This window comes from Tachypleus tridentatus, chromosome 2 (assembly GCF_004210375.1).
Source record: "Tachypleus tridentatus isolate NWPU-2018 chromosome 2, ASM421037v1, whole genome shotgun sequence".
Lineage (NCBI taxonomy): Eukaryota > Metazoa > Arthropoda > Merostomata > Xiphosura > Limulidae > Tachypleus > Tachypleus tridentatus.
The window spans coordinates 45225854-45239223 of record NC_134826.1 but is presented as its reverse complement, the minus strand read 5'-3'; the positions used below and the strand labels follow the sequence as shown (position 1 = coordinate 45239223).

Here is a 13370-nt window from a genome sequence, read left to right as displayed (position 1 = left end):
TGAATTTCGCGCAAAGCTATACGACTGCTATTTGCACTAGTTGTCTGGTTGGTTGTTTGTTTTGAATTTCGGTCAAAACTACGCAAGGGCTATCTGCGCTAGCCGCCCCTAATTTAGCAGTGTAAGACTAGAGGGGTAGGCAGGCAGTCATCACCACCCACCACCAACTCATAGGCTACTCTTTTACCAAACGGCAAGCGTGTTTAGGTGGACTGGAATTTGAACCCACGACCCTCATATTGCGAGTCGAGTGTCCTAATCATCTGGCTATGCTGGTTTCGTGTGATTCAAATCTGAAATGGGAGCAAAATTAACTGTTTTGAACACCAATTATTTTTTATTTTCACAATATGTTTTGCCTTCTCCCCCTGGTGTTCCCGACTTACAACGCTACAAATCGGGTTTTGTGTATTTTTGCGCTCAGCTACAAATAAACAAAACTTTATTGATTGGGCTAAAGAATGTTCGACTAACAATGTGTAATAATATCACCTGTTTCTTAATCTGTGGTTACATACTTTGAAAAACAACAACACAATTTGTGAACGTAATTTTTACTTTTTCTTTTTACGTAATTTTATTTTACGTAATTTTTACCTTTTCTTTTTACGTAATTTTTACGTTTTTTTACGTAATTTTATTTTACGTAATTTTTACTTTTCCTTTTACGATAAAGAATGCGTATAAAGATATTTCGTGATGACGAGAAACTCACTTGAAGTAAAAATATACAAAAAACATATTTGTTTTCATAATGTTAACCAAAAATTATGAAAGTTATTGCTTAGTCTCCAAAAGGCTACACTGTTGGATATTTTGATATTATAAGGAATAACAGAAGGAAGGGGTGATATAGCTTTACTCATACTATATAACAGCTTACATTTACAGTCACTCTAATCGTGTTTATTACATTGAAACTCCTTCAAAATATACGACTTATTACTAACACAAAACGATCACGTGCCCGATAAAAAGCTTTTTCCAGTTCGTTTCTGTTTACTTTTTCAGGAACAAAGTTTGTCTAGTAACAAGCGCCTTATGTGCTGCGTTGAAGTTTGCTTGTTCCTGCTGTCTGTGGACCTGAAACGGATCCGCCTTTAGCTCTTTATCCTTATGTATTAATTGACACTTGAAGCCCGAAATATCCAATTATTAGTGTTGTATCGAACTGGAGTCGAGTTGTCATCAACAGAAGTATTGATATGGCGAATATTTTGTGTGTCTTTTGCTCATTAAACGTTACTTAATTTCATCGTGATCGATCCTTTGTTTTCTTCTCCACTGAAATAGGAACTCCTGAAGTAAAGTTTTATGTGTCATTAATATTGTGAAAAATTATTCCAATCAAGTCGAGTTGTCATCAACTGAAGTATTGATATGGCGAATATTTTGTGTGTCTTTTGCTCATTAAACGTTACTTAATTTCATCGTGATCGATCCTTTGTTTTCTTCTCTACTGAAATAGGAACTCCTGAAGTAAAGTTTTATGTGTCATTAATATTGTGAAAAAATTATTCCAATCAAGAAAAAGACATTGTAACGTCCCCACGGCTGAAAGGACGAGTATGTTTGCTGTGATTCGAACCCACGACCCTCAGATTACGAGCCGAGTGCTTTAACCACCTGGCCAGGTTGAGCCTTAAAACATGGAAATTGTGTTTACGTTTCGACATCTTTATTTCATTTTTAAAAAATCTGTATGGTGAGATCAGGGGGTTTGTAAATCAAAGAAAGAGATTACGGATGAGAATGTTTACCTTTTGAACAAACAAATACAAGAATGTTGTGGTGAGATCAGGTGGTTTGTAAGAAACGCTTTGTGGCATTTTACGAATAAAATTCTTTAGTTCTGTGACATATACATTAAGAAAATATTTCAACATGTTTAATGATTAGTAACGGTTTCTACAGTATATATTGACGAAATACTACAGTTTATGTTTGTTGCGCACTAAACAGTTATGCTAGAAATAACGTTCTTGTCGCCAAGCAGCAAATTGTACATTTTTATAGAAATTTGTGGAAATACGTGAAAATGCATTGTTCTTTGAATATACTGTTGTAGAAAACAACTAGGCACAGTGATATGAAGCAAGCTACTGTAACCACTTATTTTACGAAAAAAAACACCAAACAATACTTAACGACAGTTGCCCATAAAATGACGCCACCATTTCTTACAGATTAGACTGTCATAAACATGTTCGAAGAAGATGTGTCAAATCTGATAAAAGATATAAATCTGTAATTATAGTGACAAATAGAATATGGTACTTTCGGGGTCATCTGGTAAAATCATCGATCAACTGTGTAAGTCGTAAGGGACTACCAATATTTTCTTTCTACAAAATATGTTATAGAAAATAAGATAGAAGTAGCACAGCCAGTTATTGCATTTCTGGTACAAAACGTGAAAGTTTAATAACAGAGTGTGAGAAAGCGAGTTTACATAGTAATATATTACTACTTTTCAGCGTATTTATGTTAAAGTAGCTTTGAGGAAGAAACAATTTACCTGGATTTTTTATACTAAAAATTGAGTCGTCCATCAGGGTTTAGTAAGAATTTTCCATCCAATAATATTCGTGAAACATTTATCATTTGATTAAAAAACATATTTTGCTCTCTGCCTTTTACTACTGTGTGGATACACAGGCAAAGTGTCCACAAGAGTTTCAGAAACCCTAATGTTTGTCCAATAATACAAAAGGTATTGGTGAAAATATTAATTTTCTAAGTGGTATGAATCTCAAGGGCATCGCTCAGCATACATACTTTTATAAAGCTTAATTGTCAAACAAAATGTATGAAATGCTTTACACTGGTTTTGAAATAGCTCGTATTTTGCTATCATTTACTAATACGGAAAGAAAATCTAATTTTAGCGCGCTAAGTGCAGCAGAGAATGGTGGACTAAAGCGCTTGCATTCGCGAGCACCTAGCAACTACGGTCGCGGGTCTTTACATTAACTCTTGCAAAGTTTACCATATATATACTAATATTAGCTCATAAATCAGCCAAATTAACATGCGTCTACTTTGCTAAGATAGTTAAATACTTCTTATTAATTGTAAATAAATATTTTTAAAGCATGCCACAACAGTCATGAATGAGAAAGAGCGTCATTTAACAAAAGAAAACCAACAAAAAATGTCCTCTTCCTAGTCCTCGGATAGCTTTTTTTTTCAGAGGTAGTTATATAGCTCTGTTCACAACTGGAATCCCATCAATTATTCCTACTGGTTTTAGTTCTTTCTCACACGTTCTTATCCGTTACGATCCAATGTAACCTATTTTGAAAAAAAGCAAAAAACTTTGACTTCTGCGTACCACCCCCACGCATGAGGTGGTGCTCCTTCTTTAAAATGTCTAATTAAACGTTAATTATTACTGCGTAAATGCCTTGGTCTCATGTAATACACAAAAATACCGGAAATCCACTCAAAAACACTTGAGCGAAAAAAATTAATATATCTGTTTTAGTTAAAACAAATTGTTATTACTCACGTTGCATAATTTTATTCGAGTGAATTTTATCTTTGCGCTGGATTTTCAATTACTTCTTGCAACTGTTTGTATGTGTGTGTGTTTTTATTTACTTTTGGATCAGAGAAATATAAAAATACAGTCGCTTGGAGCGTCCCGTAAAAATAGCCCGACAGTTTACTAAACGATAATAGAAAATACTCACCATCTCTACGAAGTGGCTGCAACTCACTAAGGATGGCAATTGGAAGCATGCAGGCCATTGATCCCATCCATACACCCCCTATCATCCGGTAGGCGTGAGACAGAGTCTGCCATTGTCGAGACTTTAGTGGATGACAGATGGCGTAGTATCGTTCGACAGAAATTGAAACCAGGGTCCAAGCACTGACGCTAACCGAAACAGCTATATATAAACAGGGGCAAATAAAACAAAACAGATGAATAATAATTAATGCAAAATAGTTAACGATGAACAATTATCATGACATGTGATATATATATATATATGTTTATAACATTTGCAAAAAAAAATGCAATAAAACATATTTAAACTTCCGTTTCTTTTGAATTTCACGCAAAGCCACAAGAGGGTTATCTGCGCTAGCTGTCCCTAATTTAGCAGTGATGGAATAGAGGGAAGACAACTAGTCAACACCACCTACCGCCAACTCTTAGTCTATTCTTTTACCAGCGAATCGTAGGACTAATCATCACGTTATAATGTCCTTGTGGCTGAAAGGGTGAGCATGTTAGGTGTAACCGGAATTAGAACCAGCGACTCTAAGATTGTGAGTCGATTAGGCCAATATTTAAATGTACAAGTTAGAAATCTCAGAATGCTCTGATAGCAAAAACAAACTCGCATGCGAGACTTTTTAGATAAAATATTACGTACAAAATTTAAGAAAGCTAATTTAAAATATCAACACTAGTTTCTAAATAAGTGGATGAATATCTGTATGGAAAAATATTAATATTTGTATACGTTCCTTTCCTTTCTGGTCTAAAATGTCTGACCCACAAAGTTTAAGAAATTTATTACATTTTTTGTTTGTGTAATAGATAATAAACCTTAATTATTTGTCAGCAAAGAATGTATTTATTCATCTCAACCCATTCCTTAGCCCACAGAATTCTACAGACATAAGACTCAAGAACTATATTCACTCCTCTTCCCTTAATTACGTTGCAAAGAAATTTGCAAGATGGCATCATTTCACTCACATGACTTATTTATTAAGCAGAATAAGAAACCATCAATATCTATTTGTTGGGTTGAAACACATCGTGAAGAAAATATGATAATCCCACCAGTTCCTTATTCCAAACTTATGTTGCAAATGTGGCGTAAAAATTGCTATAAATCCTCGGACAAAAATATGTTGGAGACAGAGTTTATGAACTGTTATCAGTTACTTTATCCGAAGTATGCTGTAAACAGATTTTAAAACAACTATCATTTCCTCTATTCAAAATTTGTTTTTTAACTGTTTACAAACAATTACCAGTTCTTAGATTTAGATTGTTCTAAATAGCGTTTGAAAATCATTATCAGTTCTTTGATTTAAAGTGTATGTAAACAGTGTTTAAAAATCAATATCATTATATCAATATCATTAAACCAACGTAGACTGAGAATTAGGACCATTATTAGCGGTATGATTATGTAAACCTGTTGCTTGTCTAAATAATTTGTAATTTACTGATATAATTTTAATTTTTCTTGTTGTCTATGTTTGTAATTAATATATATATATATATATGTATTCTCCTGTATATTCACATCACTTCCCAAGTAGATCAGCGATAAGTTTCAGATCTTACAATGTTAAAATTCAGTGTTCGATACCCCGCAGTTGACAAAACGGAAATAACTCATCTTATAGTTTTGCTATCCAAAATCAGTAGTTTTATAGAAGCTACAAGTTTGTTGAGACCACTTCGTGCTAATGTGCACCTTACTATTCTGGAAGTAATATTCACAATGAGAAAGATGGCAGGACCTGCACCCTATCATCTAGATACTGAGCATCACTTTTTAAGAATTTTTTTATTTCAACTTTGATCAACTCCATGTACTCTCTTCATGTCCTACGTATGTCTTCTCGAACATGAAATACTGTCATAATGTTTTGCATGACATATCCACCGCCAGCTAAAACTTTAATTCTTACACTTTTATCGTGCAGTATTTCAGTATTGAAGTCTTGACTGCACTTACACTACTAGTAATGAGCACAGTGTGACTTTCTGTACCTTTACAAAAACTGTGTTGATGTGTAAACTGTCAGCAGCTCATTTTTACACGACAAAGGAGTGGCATGTTCGTATTATTTCTCTTTGGTAGCATTTTCCTTACCGTTTCGCTAAATATTCATGACTCACTGTATATTACTTACTGGCTTTAAAATTAAAAGTAAGTCATTAGTTTTTAAGTATAAATAAATCACTATTATTGATTAAAATTAATAAGATATTTGGAAATATTCTGAATTAGAAGTAGGTGGTTGGTAATGTATATAACACTGCACAAACAAAGCTTTTGCTTCTTGAACACTGTTGGGTGTTCCTTATAGATTTTTGGCTGTTGAACACGAAATTCATATCCAAATTTGCCCAACACGTACCGTTTCATCGAAATCTTTAGTTTTGCTACAATGGAAAAACGATATCAAAGCAACTGGAATCCGTCAATGCTTGTGACTGCTGTTGGACACTGCAACGTGATGCACCGGACATTGAATACAAACGAAAATCAGGAGCAAAACACTTTTAATTATGTTGAACTTAATAGCGTATTAGAAACATAAACGAAATTAAATACGTTATTGCCGGTAAACAGTTAACTGTCTATTTCTCAGAGTTCCTACGTGATGAAGCAAAACCAAAACTATATTTGTGCATACCCACCAGGTACCTGTCACAATCAGCAAAAAACTTTTCAGGAAGCAAAACATTAAAAAAAAATTGTTGTACAGTGTAATAGACGTGAATTGACATTAAGATCTAAAATTAGAACTGGCTCACAAGTAAAGGCTAAAACAGGAAGTAGATCATCTTTCGTTTAGAAAGGGGAAGAAGATCGTCAGTAAAGACTTAAGCAGGAAGTAGACCATCAATAAAAGTAAAACAAGTAAATCATCAGTAAAAGTTAAAACAGGAAGCAGATCATCAGTAAAGGTTAAAACAGGAAGTAGACCATAAGTAAAAGTAAAATAAGAAGTAGATCATCAGTAAAGGTTAAAATAGAAAGTAGAGCGTCAGTAAAAGTTAAAATAAAAAGCAGGTCATCATCAAAGGTTAAAACAGGAAGTAGATCATCTTTCGTTGAGAAAGGGGGAGAAGATCGTCAGTAAAGACATAAACAGAAAGTAGATCATCAGTAAAAGTAAAACAGGAAGTAGATCATCAGTGAAAGTTAAAACAGGAAGTAGAACATCAGTTAAAATTAAAATAGGAAGTGGACTGTTAGTAAAGTTTAAAATAGAAAATCGATCGTTGGTGAAGACTGAAATGAGATGTAAGTTCTATATAATGCTTAATATCTAAATGAGTAAAATCATGTGATTTAAAGCATTTCTTTGAAAACAGAAGAAAGGACTTAGTAAAGATAAAGAATCAGCAAAACGAGAATTAAAAATACATTTTCTGGAGAACATTTGATTGAAAAAAACATTTTGATATATTGCTGATTTAATGTTCTGGGAGTCTGTTTCTTATTCATTTATGTACATTTGAAGAGCTTTCAAAATAAAGCAACAGGTGAAAGTATTTCTGAATAGAAGACAACTAAAACAGTATAAAGAAACTGTTTAATTTAATCTTTCTTTTTGTTTGTTTGTTTTTGAATTTCGCGCAAAGCTACACGAGGGCTATCTGCGCTAGCCGTCTCTAATTTAGCACTGTAAGACTAGAGGGAAGGCAGCTAGTCATCACCACCGACTACCATATTTGGGGCTATTATTTCACCAACGAATAGTGGGATTGGCCGTAACATTATAACGCCCCCACGGGGGAAAGGGCGAGCATGTTTGGTGCGATGGGGATTCGAACTCGCGACCCTCAAATTACGAGTCGCGCGACTTAACTATCTGGCCATGCCGGGTATTTTGTTTTGTTTGAACACATAAATAGCCTATCTAGTTACACACGTATATGCATTCCTCTGCTAATCTATATCTAAATTATCTCTTCAAGTTTGCTTGTGAAAAACGTACATATGACTATTATTTTTCATATTGGTGCACAGAATCGTATTAATAGGTTTTTGGAAACTAAAATCAATCATTTGTCAAAGAGTTACCGAACAATTAAGTTATAAGACACTTTACGAAGTTGAACGAGACATTTTATGATGTCATTACAATGATGGTTACTAAGAGCTAAAGCTATCGAATGGCTTCTTTGTAACTTACGAAACCGTTTAAAAAAAAATCAAAACGGTGCTTTTAAAGTCTAAATCTTTTCATAATGTTCTGGGATATGTTTAATAACTTCTTTCCATTTAGAACTCTTACATCGATTTGATTCATATGGTACATTCACCTTGATACGTTTCTTTAGCTTAAACGTGATACAGTACATAATTTAAAAATACAGCTGAAGTACCCTATTACTTCCGTCGTTTATTTATACAATAACAGTGATTGGTAGCATTGATACATCAAAGAAGTTCTTCAGGTAAGGCGATTGGCTCCAAACATGTGTATTTAGAGTTGCTTATTAAAATCCCGTGAAGAAACTAAAAGATATAACATAAACTACATTCTGCATTGCCTGTGCTTACAGGAATAAAGACTCACCTTTGAAGCAGACTAAGACGATATTCTATCTTCTAGTTCACAGGACTAGTCCAGAGAGCTTCTGAAAATTTTCTTACAAGACTATTCCCAAACGCTTCTGAAAATTTTCATACAGGACTGATGCAGAAAGTTTTGGGAAATTTTAATTACAGGATTAATCTCAAGAGTTCCTGAAAATTTGCATTATTTTTTGTCAAGCTACGCCATTGATTGCATGTAAAGCTATAATTAATATTGTACTAATGTTTTGTAAGAAACCCATAAGATCTAGACAGAGTCAAATTTAATCTAGAGCTGCTAACTAAATGGTGGAAAACACTCATCAATACTCGCCGTCTAATATACAGTTACCTTTAACCGAACAGCAGGATTGACGGTTACATTTATAATGCCCTTACAGCTGAAGGAGGGGAGCATGTTTAGTGGCATACCAGGGCTCGAGCATTGGTTCTTGTGATACTCAATTTGATATGCTAACGCTAGACCATACTTTTCTAAATGAAAGTAAGAAAACCATATCACGTGTTGTGTTCCAAGAATACTTCAGTATTCCTTTTCTGGTAAACTTGTTGAAAAAAGTTTTCTTACACATCCGACTAACCAAGATGTTATTGTTCAGAGGGTATTTTATTTGAATGTTAGTATTTTCTTACGATATATAAAGTGATAATTATCTCTCCACATACATCCAGCCAGCCAAGATGTTATTGTTTTACTGGCTATTTTATCTGAATATTAGTATTTCTCACAATGGTAATCATAATTTATCTTCCGTGATATTTGAATAAATATATTCGCTGAGTTACGGAGGGACAACACTATTAGATACAAAATGGCGCAGATATTATTAGGTTTTTATCAGTCACTTACTTAAAAATAATCGGATTACTTTAAGTGAGAGAAAACAACCCTATGGATTTATCAACTGTATGTACTTTGCGGATCGAAGATCTATCTAACGCAGATTCTATTAGGTAACCTAAAAACAAATATTACAAAAACTTTTGCCAGAAATACGATATATGAGACTGGTAGAATAACACCGTTTTAAAGTAAAATTATAAATTAGATTAAGCGTTTAAAGCATTTCAATAAAGTACTAGCCCGTCATAGTTGAAACGCATAAATATTTTAATGCTTATAGGACAATGTTTGACGAATTCTTCATTTTCAAAAGAAGTTTATGTAATGAAAATAAAAATAAGATATTTACAATTAAAAGTAGAAGTGCATTGGAAGACAGATTGGATTATGGTAATGAACTGTTATATTAGAAAATAAATTCCAGACTTTATTCGAATGAAAGACTCACTAACTTTTTGGATGGGTCATTCTGTGAAACTCAAACGTTTTTGTTCAGCGAATGAGACGAACAATATTCGAGTACGAGCTACAGGAGCAATACCTGTTGTTGTTGTTTTAGATACAGGAGCAATACCTGTTGTTGTTGTTTTGAATTAAACACAAAGCCACACAATGGGCTATTTGTGCTCTGCCCACCACGGGTATCGAAACCCGGTTTTTAGCGTTGTAAGTCCGCAGACATAGCGCTGAGCCACTGGGGGGCGGAGCAATACCTTATGAGTGTGTTTAAATACTGTGAATTAAGGGTGCTTCTACCAGTTTGACGCGGCAGAAACATGTCCGGAGAAACATATTTCACTTTTTATTAAAATTTGATAATTATTAATTTATTTTAATGTACTGCTAAATATGTTTCACACGTTGACAGAAACTTAGTTTCGTGTACAACACAAGATTTGAAATTCACAATGATGATTGTAACACAAAAACTTAACTTCTAAAACATAAGTTTTCTTTTTACAACAATTATTTGCTTCAACGATTTATCCTCCAACCAGCTTACTGTATTACGGTCATCAGGTTCAATCATTTTTTTTTTCTGGGTGTGCGTGTATCTTAAAGTCACGTTGTGTTATGTCTACAGTAGGGAATCGAACCCAGAATTTTGTTGTTATACGTTATTTACCGCTGTCTCACTTACTCACAGGTGAAATAACTAAAGGATATTTATTATTGTTGTTTATAGCGTAAAGCAACAGAATAGACTACCTGAGCTCTGTCCATCATTGGGAATAGAGCCCCAGATCTTAATGTTGTAAGTGCGAAAACTTACCGCTCACTCATCAAGCTAAGAAACATTCGAAATCTCTGTGTCATTATTTTTCCTTCAATATCTTCGTTTGAAATTATCTGGAAATTTAATGGTACTTACTCAAGGCCATTGCTTAAAACTCATAAGTTTTGGAAATGAAAGGTAAAGAAATAAATTTTGCTTTGAAACTATTTTAACCTGACGATAGCAAATTACTTTCAATTCAATTTTTTAAGATGTCAAAAAAGTGCTTAGCCTTATACTACCATTATCATGTAGAGGTTTTATTATTTTTTATTTCCTGTATATGGAGCCAAACATCATTCTCTATTTTGTTTTACGATAGAATTGATTGAGTGATTGTTTGGAATTAAGCACAGAGCTACACAAAGGGCTATCTGTGCTCTGTCCACCATAGATATAGAAACCTTGTTTCTACCGGTGTGAGTCCGTTGACATTCCGCTGTGCCACTAAAGAGGCCTTTACGACAGAAACACACGATAATGAACATATCTATTAATTACATTAATTACCTTGAGTTTAATTGTATACAACATTATACACAAATACTTGCTTACCCTGTAGATAAGGAATGAGTCGACACATGACGTCTCCAAAAACGAACTCACGCATCAAAGCACCAATAAGGGTAAAAGGCATACAAAAAACTCCGAGAAGTAAATCACTAATGGCCAAATTCAGCAAAAAGACATTAGTGACAGTTCTCATTCTCTTGTTGACAGCCAAGGTCACAATTACAAGAACATTACCCATCACGGCCAGCAACAGGATGATGCTATATGGAAGAATCAGGCGAACTTTCTCTCCCACAGTTCCTGACGAAGAAACTTCGTTCGAATGATAAAGGAGCTCAGTAGCGTTGTTTAAATTCTCCTGAAACTCGATTAACCACAAAGAGGAGTTTCGAAACTCTGAAAATCTATCATCATTAGTCCAGTTTGGAATACCTGAAGAGTTAGTCATGGTTATTTGAAAGGAAGCAAAGCTGAGTCTTGAGACAGGGACAAATGTCTTCTTATCGCTACAGATAGCTTTCAGTGTTCATATTTCAAAAGAGAATGGCCATGTTTTAAGGGCCATTGGTTTTGCTGTAATTCATCTTATCTTTTGTTTCTTGAAGTAGGTGTTGTATTTTTTTGCTGTCTCTATCGTTGTCTTCTCCGGCTCAAAGGAAGGGCTAGCTAGAAGAGAGGAGAATAATTTTTTAGATTAATTATCATTAAGAATTGGTGATGCAAAAATAAATTAACCACACTATTTTTAAACATACCTTGTAAACCAATGAAGTCAATTTTGTATAAACACAATGTTTAAGACAACTTGATCATATGAATCAAAGTACAGTAAAACTAAAAGTTACAATAATCAAAACCGTGTTTCGATACCTGTGGTGGGCAGAGCACAAATAAAACCCATCGTTAGCTTTGTGCTTAATTCTAAACAAACAAACATTCTAGTACCTCGGTGGCTCAGCGTAAGATCTTATAGCACTAAATAGTGGACTTCGATAACCGTGATACATTGAGAAAACAAAAGGCAAAACAAAGATTGTTTATTGTGTAGTTTCTTTTGTTTAAAACAAACAAACAAACGTTAAAGTTAAGGAAGTCTAATACAGATAACCCTCTAGCAGATTTGCGCGAAATTTAACAAAAAATTAAAGAAACTAGTCAATCAATTAGATACCCACGTTGCTAACGGCATTTTTGACCGTAATTCAGTAGTACCTAAGAAAGTTTGACCATCTCAGGAAATATGGAGTACTGAAAAACAAAGTAAGTCGATTGTTATCATGGTTAGTACACTATATCTTTCAAGACAACGTTTAGTTATTTTTATGCGATAGAGATACAAAAACTTAACAATTTTCTAACCTAGTCATATTTTATTTTAGATCGAATGACTGACAAATATATACTCTAAACATAATTTATTCACACCATCCATAACTTAAAATACGCTTTTTTTCAATAAATAATTCAACTAAAACATTTACGACTCGGAAACAGGAATGTAAAAACAATTTAGAAAATGTAGTAGGAAGATCAGAGTGTATTTCAGGGAAGTTACTATTAACTCTGTATTGAGACAAAACAAAGAATACTTGAAAGATTGGTACTGCTTGTAAGAAGACGTTCCAGAAAGTACAGATAGTTGATTGTTTTAGGGATTTTTAGCCAACTATGATAAATCTAAAACAGTTTTACTAGAGTAAGAAGGAAACTCAATCAAACAAGTCCACCATCTTGTTACATTCCTCAAAATTACTTGACACGTTGAACGAATAAAAGTATTTTCAGTTGTTGTACTTAAACGATTTTTTAAGTTCACACTCTTATCGCTAATGAATGTTTCATTATTTTAACTAGTTGATAATAAAGCTAACGCGTATACCCAACAAGGCCATGGCCAAGCGTATTAAGGCGTGCGACTCGTAATCTGAGGGTCGCAAGTTCGCATTCCCGTTGCGCCAAACATGCTCGCCCTTTCAGCCGTGGGGGCGTTATAATGTGACGGTAAATCCCACTATTCGTTGATAAAAGAGTAGCCCAAGAGTTGGCGGTGGGTGGTGATGACTAGCTGACTTCCCTCTAGTCTTATACTACTAAATTAGGGACGGCTAGCACTGATAGCCCTCGAGTAGCTTTGTGCGAAATTAAAAAACAAACAAACAAACAACACCCGACAAAAATTATACATTACTACATAAAATTACCTTCCCTCAGGCGTTCAACTCGTAATTCATGGAGACGTTATAATGTGGCAATCAATTCCATTATTCGTTGGTAAAAGAGTAGCTCAAGAATTGGCGTTGGAGAGTGATGACTAGCTGCCTTCCCTCTAGTCTGACACTGCTAAATTAGGGACGACTCGTTCAGATAGCCCTTGTGCAGCTTTGCACGAAATTCGACATAAACCTACCCGTTTACCTGTGTT

The 13370-nt window shown here is 34.3% G+C and overlaps 1 protein-coding gene across 1 annotated transcript in view; it reads right to left on the bottom strand.

Annotated features, from left to right (window-relative positions):
• The window catches only part of LOC143235527 (cholecystokinin receptor-like), a 46622-nt gene that overhangs the window by 8540 nt on the left and 24712 nt on the right, over window positions 1-13370 (bottom strand). The window contains exons 3-4 of the mRNA XM_076473764.1: window positions 10991-11614; window positions 3696-3896 (exon numbers count right to left, since the gene is read on the bottom strand). Coding sequence (XP_076329879.1) covers window positions 3696-3896; window positions 10991-11396 — 607 coding nt within the window. The 5' untranslated portion in view covers window positions 11397-11614. The remainder of the gene's footprint in view (window positions 1-3695; window positions 3897-10990; window positions 11615-13370) is intronic.